General features: G+C 46.3%; 1 protein-coding gene across 1 annotated transcript; it reads right to left on the minus strand.

Moving 5' to 3' along the window:
- Positions 1 to 1,117: 1,117 nt before the first annotated feature.
- Positions 1,118 to 15,028, minus strand: LOC128639058 (uncharacterized). Its single transcript, XM_053691201.1, has 3 exons — positions 14,883 to 15,028; positions 4,368 to 5,017; positions 1,118 to 3,971 (listed from the first exon to the last, which is right to left on the minus strand). The coding sequence occupies exons 2-3, from the start codon at positions 5,006 to 5,008 to the stop codon at positions 2,936 to 2,938; spliced, it is 1,677 nt and encodes a 558-aa protein (XP_053547176.1). The 5' UTR covers positions 5,009 to 5,017; positions 14,883 to 15,028; the 3' UTR covers positions 1,118 to 2,935.
- Between the last annotated feature and the right edge of the window lie 7 nt (positions 15,029 to 15,035).

The raw sequence follows: 15,035 nt of genomic DNA on the forward strand, positions 1-15,035 counted from the left end.
GAGAGTAGGGAAAGGATTATGGATAGGGGCAGCTACACTACAGAAACAAGTTTTGTTTTTTATAAAAATACATTTAAAATAATACAAAACGGTACAGGCAGACAGCTCCACATCATTTGTATTTATCACCTCTACTGGAAGTTTATTCCATGAATCAACCATCCTTTCTATGTGTTTCAGAAAATTACTCCAGAAACTGGTACCTACTACACCTGTTCCTTGTTCTGGTGGTGGTGTTTTTCCCCGCTGTAAAAAATACTTTTAGCCTCAGCTTTTTTAGTCACATAATATACTTGAAAGTTTCTATATCACCCCCCCTCCCTGTGATTGCAATTGTAGGCCCCCCCCCACCCTGATTTTAGTTTTCCTGTAGTGTAGCGTCCCTTCCCTTTCCATACTTTATTTTGTGTAGCATACTGTCCCTCCCTCCCTTCTCTGCTACACCACCCTTAAGAATTACAACAAGTTCTTAAAAGGGACATACAATACAATATTTTGCTTTCATGATTCAGATAGAACCTGCAGTTTTAAACAACTATATGCTTTGTTATCTTGGTATTCTTTGTTGAAGGAGCAGCTATGCACTACTGGGAGCTAGCTAAACACATCAGGTGAGCCAATGACATCAGACATATAAGTGCAGCCACCAATTAGCAGCTTGCTTCCAGTAGTGCATTGCTGCTCCTGAGCCTATCTATGTAGATGATGGAATGAAGCAAAATAGATAATGGTAGTAAACTGAAAAGTTGTTTAAAATTGAATGCTCTGTCTGAATCATGGGTTTTATGTCCCTTTAATATGAGACATTAATTTGTATGCTTTATATGCTTCATGGTAAATGAAGTACCGCACAGTAATAGCTTTAGCTATAGCGAGAGACAGAATTAAATACTGTGATTAATTAAAATAAAATCTGTAAATGGTAATGGGATTTTAAAACATTCTGTTTTATTGACTCACAGATGTAATGATCTCAACCATTTCTGCTCTCCAGATGTTGGTAAGAACTGATAGTTTTCATGTGTTTCTGGCACATCTGACAGTGACAGGTGTAAATACTACAATCACAGAAACAAGAACATGTTGAACAGTCAAATGAATGAAAACAACGCATTAGTGACAGGTTTTTGCAGTAGTTTAATAAATAGACACGTGCAACAAAAATTATGAATACAAACAGCCACGTAATCACTAATGGCTATTACTGTACATCTCATACTTGTATAAAGACAGTGCTTTCTTCTGTAGTTTGCTAAATAACATATCTAGACATTTATTTACACTCTATTACATATTCAGTAACATCTAAGGACAGATTTGTTTTAAGATTTGATTGTCTTTTCTGCCAAACTAATTAGAAACATATGGTTAGGCATATTTTTTATATAAATTGATTTTCTTTTTAATTTTTTCTATTACCCTTTTATTATGCTACAAAAATTACAAATATTTTTTTCTACATCAGAGTTCAGTTATCCTGCATCACACAAATAGTCTTTGTATTTGACTGCCTTTCACTTAAGAAGAATAATATCTGTTTTCAGAGGAGATAGGTTTAAAGTTAAGGGTCACATAACTGATGAATTTTCTGTGTCTCTAGTTTTATGAGGAAGAAATCTCTAGACAAAACTGATAAAAGTCCCAGTTAAAATGTATAAGCTGCATTCACGTACTAAGATTGCTCAGGTATTCGGCTCACCTCCTAAAATGAGCATAGCAATTATTAGACTGAACACATATGCTTATGTCTGATAACTCTGACATGTTTAGAGACACCATGGACAAGAAAATGGAATTAAAACTAAAGAAAATTCTGTTGTACATTGATGCCTGTTTCACTCTTTAATAACTGTAGCTTTCAGTTATTAAAATCTACAGAATGCTTGTCTACTTCTTGTTGATCTTATTTGCAGTTAAGTTCTTGCTTTCTATACCAAAGCAGTCACAGATCTGATAAACCTAAATGCTTACAGAGATCCCAATTTTCCCGCATATTGGGGGGGATCTGCCCTACCGTCCCTCCTGCAGCTTCAAATGTCACAGTTTCAAGAGGAAACCAGGTAGTGCTCCAACCATAGCCCATCTGACCATACTTGTCGCACACCTGCAGCTCCAATCCTACAACCATAACTCCTCCCACAGAACACCTGTGGCCACTGCCCACAAATCTCATTTCTCCTACCAATCCAGGAAAGCCTCAAGAAAATGCTGGGAGGTATGTGCTTGTATTATAGAGAATGCAAAAATGGTTGAAGCATTGGAAGGCAGACTGATTTTAGGTCTCACGCTTGAGATCACATCTAAATGTGAAAATCTTTGACCCAATCCAGAAGCACAGGCCGTGAAAGATTTGTACATATCTCTTGACATTTTTTAGCAGGCTCCTACCCTAGTTCTTTTGATTTTGTACATGTGCAATAATCACAAGGAATACAGGTCCTTCTAAGGGGAGTCACCTTTATACAGGTGACTGAGAAGACTTTTTTGTCCACCTCCAATTGGGTCTAAATTTATTCTTGGTGAGCTTTGTCTAGGGATTGCAACTAATATAAATAAGTTATTGTAAAACTTTCACCATTATGCTAATCCATTATCTGCCTGGCTGCTAACATCCAAATACAAGAAAATCTGCAATCCCAGGTCTTGCACAAAAAAATAATAATAATATATATTGTATAGTTACATTTGTGTACAACTACACACACACACACAATGGGCCTACCTCATGTTTTGCCACAGAGGCCCCAAGAATTAGAGCATATGAAGTCTGCAGATTTTTATAAGGATATATACTTGCAGGTAAAAAAAAAAATCAGACTATTTGCTGAAAAGAAGACTGACTGGATCTACTTCATGCCCCAATTTCCTCAAACCCCCAGCCTTTATGGATAAGGCATGCAGACACTGGAAGCAGGTATGTTATAGCAGTGTTACATCACACACACGGCCAATGGCAGATAACCGACTTCTCTTTGACCTTCTTTTGCTTGGTGCATGCCTGAAGTATCACCCTCTCTGCATCATCTGCCATCCCCCAAACACTATCCACAAGCAGCCTATATGTTCTCTCTGGACACAGCTTACTAGGCTCAACTTCTCCCCAATGGGGGATGAATTGCCACACCCATGCAGTGATAGATATGGGCTGGGACACCATCTGCTCAAGCTGGTCTGCACTTAAGTCTTGTACCATAGGGGAATGGATCTCAGATCGCAAATTTTCAATTGGGCAGCCAGTCACCTGTGCTATGTTTGCCAAAGAAATATCATCCAAGCCTAGACGGGCATGAAAAGAGGTGAGTGCAGAAGACAGAGAGGACAGAGCCTCCTGGAACTGTCCACATGATGCCTTGGCACAGACATCTAGACAGAGATCATATACCATACTCATAAGTCTTCTGCGCTCTCCCCTCACAAGATGTTTAATAATGCTTGAAAGGGAATGAAGCAGTCTCTCTCGTACAAGTTGTGGGACTCCCTTCTCTAATGCCACCTTCAGACCAGGCAAGTCACTATCTACCTGACTTCTCCGTTTCCCTGCCTGTCCCTCAATATCAGTTTCACTGCACTGGTTTTCATCAGCACTAATCAGCATACAGTGTTTACCAGATGTTACCAGGGATTCCATAATTGTGGTGCGGTCACTGGGATCCAAACTGGAGTCCACAATGAGGTAGACATCACAACATTCCAGCTGCAAGCTCTCCAGGTATTGATCTGCCGACATTGGTGGATTACCAGGTCCAGGGAGGGGCTTTAAACAAAGGCCTGAATTTGGAGTCTCAGAGAGAGCATACAAAACACCTTCTTTGTCGTTGCCTGTTACTCCCACCACAGCAGAAATAGGAGGCGGATTGTCTAGAAGCTTGCTGAGGAGAGGAGCAAATTCTGCCATGCCCATTTTGTCACAAGTTGTTTTGAAAACTTCCACCAACTCCTGGCATGGGTTGTCAATTGAATCAGTTGCTGATCTGCAAACAGACAGATGAGTACAAGAGTTAATAAGAGTGACTCCACAAAATGAAACTGTTCCTGTCCTGATAAATGCCTCTTTGTCTCCAGCATCACTGTTTTTTGTTACAGCACTTTTACCATTCAGTGACATAAATTGATTTTGCATCTTATTCATGGAAACGTCCTGGAACTTTATTTCTGATTCAGAGATTTAGTGGTTTCTATTTTTCTGAACTGAGAGGATCTTTTTTTACACTACACAACGGCAAATGCTGTTTTAATTATTTTCTACTTCACCTGGCCCCCCTCCTACAAAAAACCCTTTCAAGTTAGAAACATATTCAGGTGAAACGAGGAGATGCTACATATAACCCCTTCACTTTATACTAACCACATATCCCCAAGCCTCTTACCTTTTACATTGAAGGATCTCGCCTTCCAAAAAATCCACCATTCTTGAAAAGTCAAAGCTTTCGGGTACCAAGGTGGATACTAGAAACAGCTGGTTTATTTGAATACCGGTACTCTCAACTTTCTCTTTCAGTCTTTCCCTCAGCTCCTGCAATGTCTTCCCTCTCCAGTAACCATTCCCTTGATGTCTCTTTTCTGTGTGCAGTGCCAGGTCAGTGTGTGTCTGCACCACACAATAAGGTTTCCCCAACTGTCTCAGGGCCCCCAGTAGCTGCAAGTCAGTGTCAGATACAGACTCCCCTATAGTCATCACCAGTAAATGAAGGGTGTCTACCTTTATACCCTCAAGGTAGGGGGTTACAGAGTCACTGGGCTTGTAACCAGGGTAATCCAGTATGACTACATTGGGCAGTGGGGGGTAAGGGTGAAAGGAGATCTCTAAAGATCCATCCCCTCCACTAAAGTACAAGTCCAGGAACCCAGGGCTGAAATGCTCTGTGATGCCTGTTAGGGTTCGAGTAAGTGAGCTTTTTCCAGATCTCTGTGGTCCAATAACAGCTACTTTGATTTTCAGGGACTCTAAAGGTTCAACCAGATTTGGAGTTTCAGACAAATCATCTTCACGGGGCTGGAAATCCGTCATGTCTGATACCTGCAATATAAAATATTTAAAGAGAAAAAAATAAAAGGGTATTAAGAAAGTGTTGTGCATGCAGACTCAATTGCATATGTTTGACAAGAGTCTCTTCTTGAACTATGAATATATTAAAAATGTAGATACCGATAATGTGTTTTAAACTAATAATTGTATATGTTGCATTAAACACAACTTAATATGTGTTTATGGAAGTCAATTGAAGCAGGAATCTTTTTTACAGAAGGTATTATTATCTTTCCTTGTAATGAGCTAACAAGTAGCGTTAAAAGAACACAGCCAAATTCTGAAATTAAGAACACTCAGCGTGTAAAGCATGCTCAATTAGGCAGCTGAACTGGGAATACGTAGGCATTGCACAAACGATATGGAATATTCAATAGCTCATCCCTTCAAACAATTGTAAGCCCTGAGTGACTGCTAAAAGTATTTTATATGATTTCATTGGTTTTAATATTAATAAGTGAATATATTAAAGAGATAACTCATCTGTTTGTGCACACATCTGTTTAGGAGTTCACTAAGATATTAAAAAAGGCCTCTTATTTAAAAGCTTGTGTAGCTTCAATAAATGTGATTAAGGATTTGTGTGAATGGAAGCAATTATATCAAACTCAACAATATTTCACTATACGCTCATCTCTTTTGTCTCCCAAGGGGTACATTTATAAAAAGGAAAACCACTTTAGAGAAACTAGAGAGAGCTGTAAACAAAATGTCATGTTTGTGCTGGTATCAGGAACTCATTCTATGAGGTATCTTCTAACTTGGAGTTCTGTTTACTAAAAGGTGCTAATGGAACTTGTCTGCTTTTAGGCAAAATAAATAATTAGGTATTAGACTGAGTTTATTAAGTACTATTCAATGGTTATATCCAATAAGGCAATGATAGATACAGGAGGCACTTGGCAATGACAGGAACCATAGACTGGATAAAGCCTGGATGCAGCAGAGGCCGGAAGCAGCCAGAAACCTTGACTTGCAGGATGCAGGCAGGCACGTTGGCTGAAAAAAGGAATTAGGAAGGCACCTTGGCTGAGACAGGATGCCAGCAGCCACCCTGGCTGAGACAGGATGCAAGCAGACAGGCACCCGGGCTGAGACAGGATGCAGGCAGGCACCCTAACTGAGACAGAATGCAGGCAGACAGGCACCCTGGCTGAGACAGAATGCAGGCAGGCACCCTGGCTGAGACAGGATGCAGGCAGGCACCCTGGCTGAGACAGGATGCAGGCAGGCACCCTGGCTGAGACAGGATGCAGGCAGGCACCCTGGCTGAGACAGGATGCAGGCAGGCAGGCACCCTGGCTGAGACAGGATGCAGGCAGGCAGGCACCCTGGATGAGACAGGATGCAGGCAGACAGGCACCCTGGATGAGACAGGATGCAGGCAGACAGGCACCCTGGATGAGACAGGATGCAGGCAGACAGGCACCCTGGCTGAGACAGGATGCAGGCAGACAGGCACCCTGGCTGAGACAGGATGCAGGCAGACAGGCACCCTGGCTGAGACAGGATGCAGGCAGACAGGCACCCTGGCTGAGACAGGATGCAGGCAGACAGGCACCCTGGCTGAGACAGGATGCAGGCAGACAGGCACCCTGGCTGAGACAGGATGCAGGCAGACAGGCACCCTGGCTGAGACAGGATGCAGGCAGACAGGCACCCTGGCTGAGACAGGATGCAGGCAGACAGGCACCCTGGCTGAGACAGGATGCAGACAGACAGGCACCCTGACTGAAACAGGATGCAGGCAGACAGGCACCCTGACTGAAACAGGATGCTGGCAGGCACCCTGGCTGAGACAGTATGCAGGCACCCTGGCTGAGACAGGATGCAGACAGGCAGGCACCCTGGCTAAGACAGGATGCAGGTAGGCAGGCACCCTGGCTGAGACAGAATTCAGGCAGGCACCCTGGCTGAGACAGGATGCAGGCAGGCACCCTGACTGAGACAGGATGCAGGCAGGCACCCTGACTGAGACAGGATGCAGGCAGGCACCTTGGATGAGACAGGATGCAGGCAGATAGGCACCCTGGCTGAGACAGGATGCAGACAGATAGGCACCCTTGCTGAGACAGGATGCAGGCAGGCAGGCACCCTGGCTGAGACAGGATGCAGGCAGGCAGGCACCCTGGCTGAGACATGATGCAGACAGGCACCCTGGCTGAGACAGGATGCAGACAGGCAGGCACCCTGGCTGAGACAGGATGCAGGCAGGCAGGTACCCTGGCTGAGACAGGATGCAGGCAGACAGGCACCCTGGGTGAGACAGGATGCAGGCAGACAGGCACCCTGGCTGAGACAGGATACAGGCAAACATGCACCCTGACAAGCCAAGGTCAATATCTTCCAGAAAAAACAGTACATAATGGACAGACAATAGTGAAAGTAAAGTCAAAGCAGTAGGTCAAAATACCAGAGAAAAGGAATTAGGAAGGCACTTTGGCTGAGACAGGATGCCGGTGTTCTAAAATAACATGTCTACCATAGGAATGCGCGACCTACATCACTACCGGGGATGTAAATCAGCTGCTGAAGGTTTGTGGTGCTCACTGCCTACGCGCTAGAGGCTAAAACATCCTTCAAACAGCTATATAGGGAATGCCCGTCACGCACATGACATATAACGAATGCAGCACAGTGATTACTGCTAGTATACAGATATAACAGATTTTGCATCTGTGTTTATTAGTATCGGACTTGCACCGTTTTATAAGTCAGATCTCTAGACTACTCTAAATTCAGCGATCTGTTTACAGCATTTAACGTGCAGCCAGCCTAATATGACAGTATGAGGGCGCCCACAACATACTTAGGTAATAATCACAGGGCCGTGTGGCACCTCTCACCCTGCTTTAAACAGTTGTAAGTATGGATAAAATGGGAACACGGGCCCTGTGATTATTAGTTAAGTATGTTGTAGGCGCCCTCATACTGTCATATTAGGCTGGCTGCACGTTAAATGCTGTAAACAGATCGCTGAATTTAGAGTAGTCTAGAGATCTGACTACAGATGCAATATCTGTTATCTCTGTATACTAGCAGTAATCACTGTGCTGCATTCGTTATGGGTCATGTGCGTGAGGGGCGCTCGCAGTCCCTATACACTCCCCTGTGGTTATTAAGATGCAGCTCAGTCACCTATTGTTCCTTAAACAGCTGTTTTAAGGAGGTTGGGCCTCAAGCGCATGCGCAGTGAGAGCCACAAACCTCAAACAGCTGATTCACTGGAAATGATGTGGTAGACACATTCCTATGCGGTAGACAACTTAATTTAGAACACCGGCAGCCACCCTGGCTGAGACAGGATGCAAGCAGGCAGGCACCCGGGCTGAGACAGGATGCAGACAGGCACCCTAACTGAGACAGGATGCAGGCAGCCACCCTGGCTGAGACAGGATGCAAGCAGGCAGGCACCCGGGCTGAGACAGGATGCAGACAGGCACCCTAACTGAGACAGGATGCAGGCAGCCACCCTGGCTGAGACAGGATGCAGGCAGGCACCCTGGCTGAGACAGGATGCAGGCAGGCACCCTGGCTGAGACAGGATGCAGGCAGGCACCCTGGCTGAGACAGGATGCAGGCAGGCACTCTGGCTTAGACAGGATGCAGGCAGGCACCCTGGCTTAGACAGGATGCAGGAAGGCACCCTGGCTTAGACAGGATGCAGGAAGGCATTCTGGCTGAGACAGGATGCAGGCAGGCACCCTGGCTGAGACAGGATGCAGGCAGGCACCCTGGCTGAGACAGGATGCAGACAGGCACCCTAACTGAGACAGGATGCAGGCAGCCACCCTGGCTGAGACAGGATGCAGGCAGGCACCCTGGCTGAGACAGGATGCAGGCAGGCACCCTGGCTGAGACAGGATGCAGGCAGGCACCCTGGCTGAGACAGGATGCAGGCAGGCAGGCACCCTAGCTGAGAAAGGATGCAGGCAGGCAGGCACCCTGGCTGAGACAGGATGCAGGCAGGCACCCTGGCTGAGACAGGATGCAGGCAGGCACCCTGGCTGAGACAGCAGGCAGGCAGGCACCATGGCTGAGACAGGATGCAGGCAGGCACCCTGGCTGAGACAGAATGCAGACAGGCACCCTGACTGAGACAGGATGCAGGCAGGTACCCTGGCTGAGACAGGATGCAGGCAGGCACCCTGGCTAAGACAGGATGCAGACAGGCACCCTAGCCGAGACAGGATGCAGGCAGGCACCCTGGCTGAGACAGGATGCAGGCAGGCACCCTGGCCGAGACAGGATGCAGGCAGGCACCCTGGCTGAGACAGGATGCAGGCAGGCACCCTGGCTGAGACAGGATGCAGGCAGGCACCCTGGCTGAGACAGGATGCAGGCAGGCACCCTGGCTGAGACAGGATGCAGGCAGGCACCCTGGCTGAGACAGGATGCAGGCAGGCACCCTGGCTGAGACAGGATGCAGGCAGGCACCCTGGCTGAGACAGGATGCGGGCAGGCACCCTGGCTGAGACAGGATGAGGGCAGGCATCCTGACTGAGACAGGATGCAGGCAGGCATCCTGACTGAGACAGGATGCAGGCAGGCAGGCACCCTGGCTGAGACAAGATGAAGGCAAGCAAGCACCCTGGCTGAGACAGGATGCAGGCAGGCACCCTGACTGAGACAGGATGCAGGCACCCTGGCTGAGACAGGATGCAGGCAGGCATGCACCATGGCTGAGACAGGATGCAGGCAGACAGGCACCCTGGCTGAGACAGGCAGACAGGCACCCTGGCTGAGACAGGCAGACAGGCACCCTGGCTGAGACAGGATGCAGGCAGGCACCCTGGATGAGACAGGATACAGGCAGACATGCACCCTGACAAGCCAGTACAGAATGGACAGACAATAGTGAAAGTAAAGTCAAAGCAGTAGGTCAAAATACCAGAGTATCAAAAAAGCCAGAGTTAAAGGGACAGTCATCACTAAAATTGTTATTGTTTAAAAAGTTAGATAACTCCTTTACTAACCATTCCTCAGCTTTGTTAAAAAGTTAGATAACTTCTTTACTAACCATTCCTCAGCTTTGTTAAAAAGTTAGATAACTCCTTTACTACCCATTCCCCAACTTTGCACAACCAACATTATTATATAAAGGGACACTGAACCCAAAATTTTTCTTTCGTGATTCAGATAAAGCATGCAATTTTAAGCATCTTTTTAATTTACTCCTATTATCAAATTTCCTTCATTCTCTTGGTATCATTATTTGAAATGCAAGAATGTAAGTTTAGATGCCGGCCCATTTTTGGTGAACACACTGTGTTGTTCTTGCTGATTGGTGGATACATTCACCCACCAATAAACAAGTGCTTTATATGGTCCTGAACAAAAAAAATAGCTTAGATGCTTTCTTTTTCAAATAAAGAAAGCAAGAGAATGAAGAAAAAAATAATAATAGGAGTAAATTAGAAAGTTGCTTAAATGTGCATGCTCTATCTGAATCATGAAAGAAAAAATGTGGGTTCAGTGTCCCTTTAATATACTTTATTACATTTAAACCTCTAAATTTCTGCCAGTTTCTAAGCCACTGCATACAGCCTCTTATCACAAGCTTTTTTATTTGCTTTTCACAACAAGAGACTACTAATCCATGTGAGCCATATAGATAAGATAACATTGTGCTCACTTCCGTGGGTACTGCACAACACAGCTAAAATGCAAGTCAATAGATAATAAATAAAAAGTCATGTGATCAGAGGGCTGTCAAAAGAGGCTTAGATACACGGTAATCACAGATGTTAAAAGTATATTAATATAACCATGATGGTTATGCAAAAATGAAGGAATCCTATACTATAAAAGGCCAAGTGTGTTTGTCCGAAGCTGTCATGCGCAGTAGAGACTGCACGCGGATAAACACACTGGCCTACGTCCCTACCTGTTCTGCCGACTGCGCCGAGCAAAAGTGGGCGTGGCCGAGCGTGAAGGGGGCGGGGCCTAACGCGAAGGCCCGTGAAGGGGGCGGGGCCTAGCGTGAAGGCCCGTGAAGAGAGCTCAAACAGCTCAAGAGAGGGTGGAGGGATGTGGGGAGAGGGGGGGAGATGTGGAGAGAGGGGGGAGATGTGGAGTGAGAGAGGGGAGAGATGTGGAGAGAGGGGAGAGATGTGGAGAGAGGGGAGAGATGTGGGGAGAGGGGGGAGATGTGGAGAGAGGGGGGGAGATGTGGAGAGAGGGGGGGAGATGGGGGGGGGGAGAGAGAGGGGGGAGAGAGAGGGGGAGAAAGAGGGGGGAGTTAAAGGGGGAGAGAGAGAGGGGAAAGAGAGAGGGGGGAGAGAGAGAGAGAGACAGAGAGAGAGGGGGGAGAGAGAGAATGAGAGGGAGAGAGAGAGAGGGGGGGAGAGAGATAGAGAGGAGAGACACAGAGAGAGGGGGGGGAGAGAGGGGAGAGATAGGGGGGAGAGAGAGGGGGGGAGAGATAGAGGGAGAGAGAGGGGGGGAGAGATAGAGGGACAGAGAGAGAGAGGGGGGGGAGATAGAGGGGCAAGAGAGAGAGAGGAGAGACAGAGGGGGGAGAGAGAGAGAGAGAGAGAGAGAGAGAGGGAGAAAGAGAGAAGAGAGAGAGAGGGGAGAGAGATAGAGGGGGGAGAGAGAGAGAGAGAGGGGAGAGAGAGAGAGGGGGGGGGGGGAGAGGAGGGGGGGGAGAGAGAGAGAGGGGGAGAGAGAAAGAGAGGGAGAGAGAGAGAGAGAGAGAGAGAGAGAGAGAGAGAGGGGGGAGAGAGAGAGGGGGACAGAGAGGGGGGGGCGGGGCGGGGGGGGGGCGAGGGGGGAGAGAGAGGGCGAGAGAGAGGGGGAGAGAGAGGGGGAGGGGGAGAGAGAGAGAGAGAGGGGGGAGAGATAGAGGGGAGAGAGAGAGACAGAGAGAGGGGAGAGAGAAAGAGAGAGGCGAGAGAGAGAGAGGGGGGGAGAGAGAGAGAGAGATAGAGGGGAGATAGAGAGAGGGGTGAGATAGAGAGAGGGGAGAGAGAGAGAGAGGGGAGAGAGAGAGGGAAAGGGGGGGGAGAGAGAGAGAGAGAGGGGGGGAGAGAGAGAGAGAGAGGGGGGAGAGAGAGAGGGGAGCGAGAGGGGGGAGAGAGAGAGGGGGGAGAGAGAGAGGGGAGCGAGAGAGAGAGAGAGAGAGGGGGAGATGGAGAGAGAGAGAGAGAGAGAGAGAGAGAGAGAGAGAGGGGGAGAGAGCGCAAAAGAGAGGGGGGAGAGAGAGAGAAAGCAAAAGAGAGTGGGAGGGAGAGAACGCCAGGGGTGGGACCACTGTACTGCAAAAAATGGCCCGTGTGAACGGGCTTTAGGACTAGTGGGTAATAAAGGGATTATCTATCTTTTTAAACAATAACAATTTTTGAGTTGACTGTCCCTTTAAGAAAGAAATAATTAAGTTGAATGTTTACGTCCTCCAGTTCTATTGTAAGAATGTAAATACATACACTGTTTGATGTTTTTGGATTCTATTACATTGTTTTATTCACATTTCTATTGGTTGTATTGTGATTTGTAACACTGGCTGTTTCAGCAACGTTTTGTACAAACAATAATCTTATTTTTCTGTTTTCTGACACATGCACAAATTAAATTAAACTGAGACAATAGTATCACTGGAGGAAACAGTGTAGTTGTCTGTGAAAAGTATTAGAACCTACATTGGACATCTCATTACTCTACATGCAATGCAAAGTGCAAGGGTTGTGAAACAATTTCTAAACTTGACTTACAAATCCTGGCGTCAGACCTACTTATTGAGGCACTCTGGATGTGTCAAGCCCTTTTCATGAGTGAAAGGAAGGAGCAGGTAAAGGTTCTGATGGTGGGGGGGGGGGGGGGGAAGAACACAGAACAGAGAAATATGGAAGACACATACTGTATATAGACTATAAACCAGATTACAAGTCGAGAGCAAAAATGCAAGCAGTGTGAAGCAAAAACAATGCTGAAACGCAATCCATTCCACTTGTATTTTTTGAGCTGCTATTACAAGGCCATGGCTGATACTTATTGTGTGCACAGTAGTATAGTGCATGCCACACTATTCTTGTCTGATAGCGAAGGTGCTTCTTTCCCACTGGTAACATTGATTTCTATAAGGGTCTGCACTAAAATTCATGTCAGATAACACTTCAGCGCAAAGCAGAGCACAACATTCTACCAAAGTAGTTTTCAGGGGCGGACTGAGACCGATCGGGGCCCTGGGCAAAAATTAGGGAAGGGCCCCCACTGTCTCACACTGACTCAAATGTATGTAAATGAACATGGTAGCATCTCTCCCATGCCCCTACCAGGCCCCCCAACCTCCAGGGCCAGAACCCCGAACATCAAGGGCCAGAACCTCACGCTCCATGGCCCTCACAGTGACAGACCCCCGACAGCCCCCCCACACTCTAGGACCCCCTGAGCAACAAACTTCACATCCTGTCACAAGGCCCCTGCTCTGGGGCAAGGGTCCCCACTAAACCAACACTTAACTGCTTAGTTACTGATTGGGCAGCTGTCAGCCCCAGCTTAAGCATCACACCAGGAGCCATGGAGATGCCATTTGTGGGCCCCCCAACATGCTGGGTCCTCAGTCCAGGCCCTATTTGCCTGGCTGATCAGTCCGCCCCTGGTAGTTTTTTTGATTAAAGTGAATGTCAATTTTCAGCAATGAGTGCCCAGTTTTTAAAAATACTTTTAAAAACAGGGGCACTTTCATTGATGAAACTTTACATTGCACCAGATTTGTAGAAATACTTCCCTTTTACTTCTCCAAAACCGGATCGCCGATCCCCCGCCTTCTTCTTCCTGCTGTACAAACACACACGCAATGACGAAACCGGCTTCCTCCAATCACAGCCGGGCATCACGAGATGGACGCTCTGTGGGGTAAAGCCATGATTGGAGAAAGCCGGTTTTGTCATTTCTGATGTCAGTACAGAGGAACTGGAGCTGGGATCGGCGATCCGGTTTTGGAGAAGTAAAAAGGAAGTATTTCTACAAATGTGGTGCAATGTAAACTTTCATCAATGAAAGTGCCCCTGTTTTTAAAAGTATTTTCTAAAACCGGGCACTCATTGTTGAAAATTTACCTTCACTTTAAATTGTTTTAAAAGACACATACAACCCCAATTTTGTTTCTTTCATGGTTAAGTCAGAGCATGCAATTTTCAACAACTTTCCAATATATTTATATTATCTAATTTGCTTCATTCACTTGGTATTCTTTGTTGAAGTAACACCATTGTACTACTGGGAGCTAGCTGACTGCATTGGGTGAGCCAATAACATTAGGCATATATGTGCAGCCACCAATAAGAAGCTCCTGAGCCTATCTAGGTATGCTTTTCAATAAGGGATACCAAGAGAACGAAACAAATAACATAATAGAAGTATATTATAAAGTTGTTTAAGATCGCATGCTCCATCTAAATCGTGAAAGAAAAAAATGTGGGTTTAATACCAGTTTTTCAAAAGCATAGCACAGACAACTGTCTTTGTGATAGAGTAAAGGGATACCGAGAGACTGTGTGAGTGATGGAATAGAGGGTCATTAGAAACTGTATTTTAAAGATCAGGGGGTTACAGAAAGGTTGTGTGTTTGATGAAGTAAGGTTTTGAAAAAAGAGACTATAGGGGGGTACAAAGAGACATGGGTGTATATGGAGACGTGTGAGAGGCATCAAATTAGAGAGATAATATAGAGAGACTGTAGTAGAAGAGAGGGATACATATAAACTGCGTGTGTATAAGAAGGTACCTACCACCCGTGAGTTTGACAGCTGTAGGACAATAGGAGAACAGGAGGGGGGGGGGCAGACTGGGTGGGAGAGGGCAGAGGCCGGATACAGGTTTTGGGGACAGAAGACATGCATAGAGATTCTGTTACCTGTGAAATGCTGTTGTAGTCAGAGAGAAAATAAGAGCCCACTGTTGGTTTTATACTCGGCTCTTGTACATCTAATCTCAGTCCCTGGCTGTCAGCTTTTTGTTTTCACTGCTCTGTAGGGAGGAGACACAGTGACACTGCAGAGAAGGAAGA

Source organism: Bombina bombina, chromosome 8 (assembly GCF_027579735.1).
Source record: "Bombina bombina isolate aBomBom1 chromosome 8, aBomBom1.pri, whole genome shotgun sequence".
NCBI classification, from domain to species: domain Eukaryota; kingdom Metazoa; phylum Chordata; class Amphibia; order Anura; family Bombinatoridae; genus Bombina; species Bombina bombina.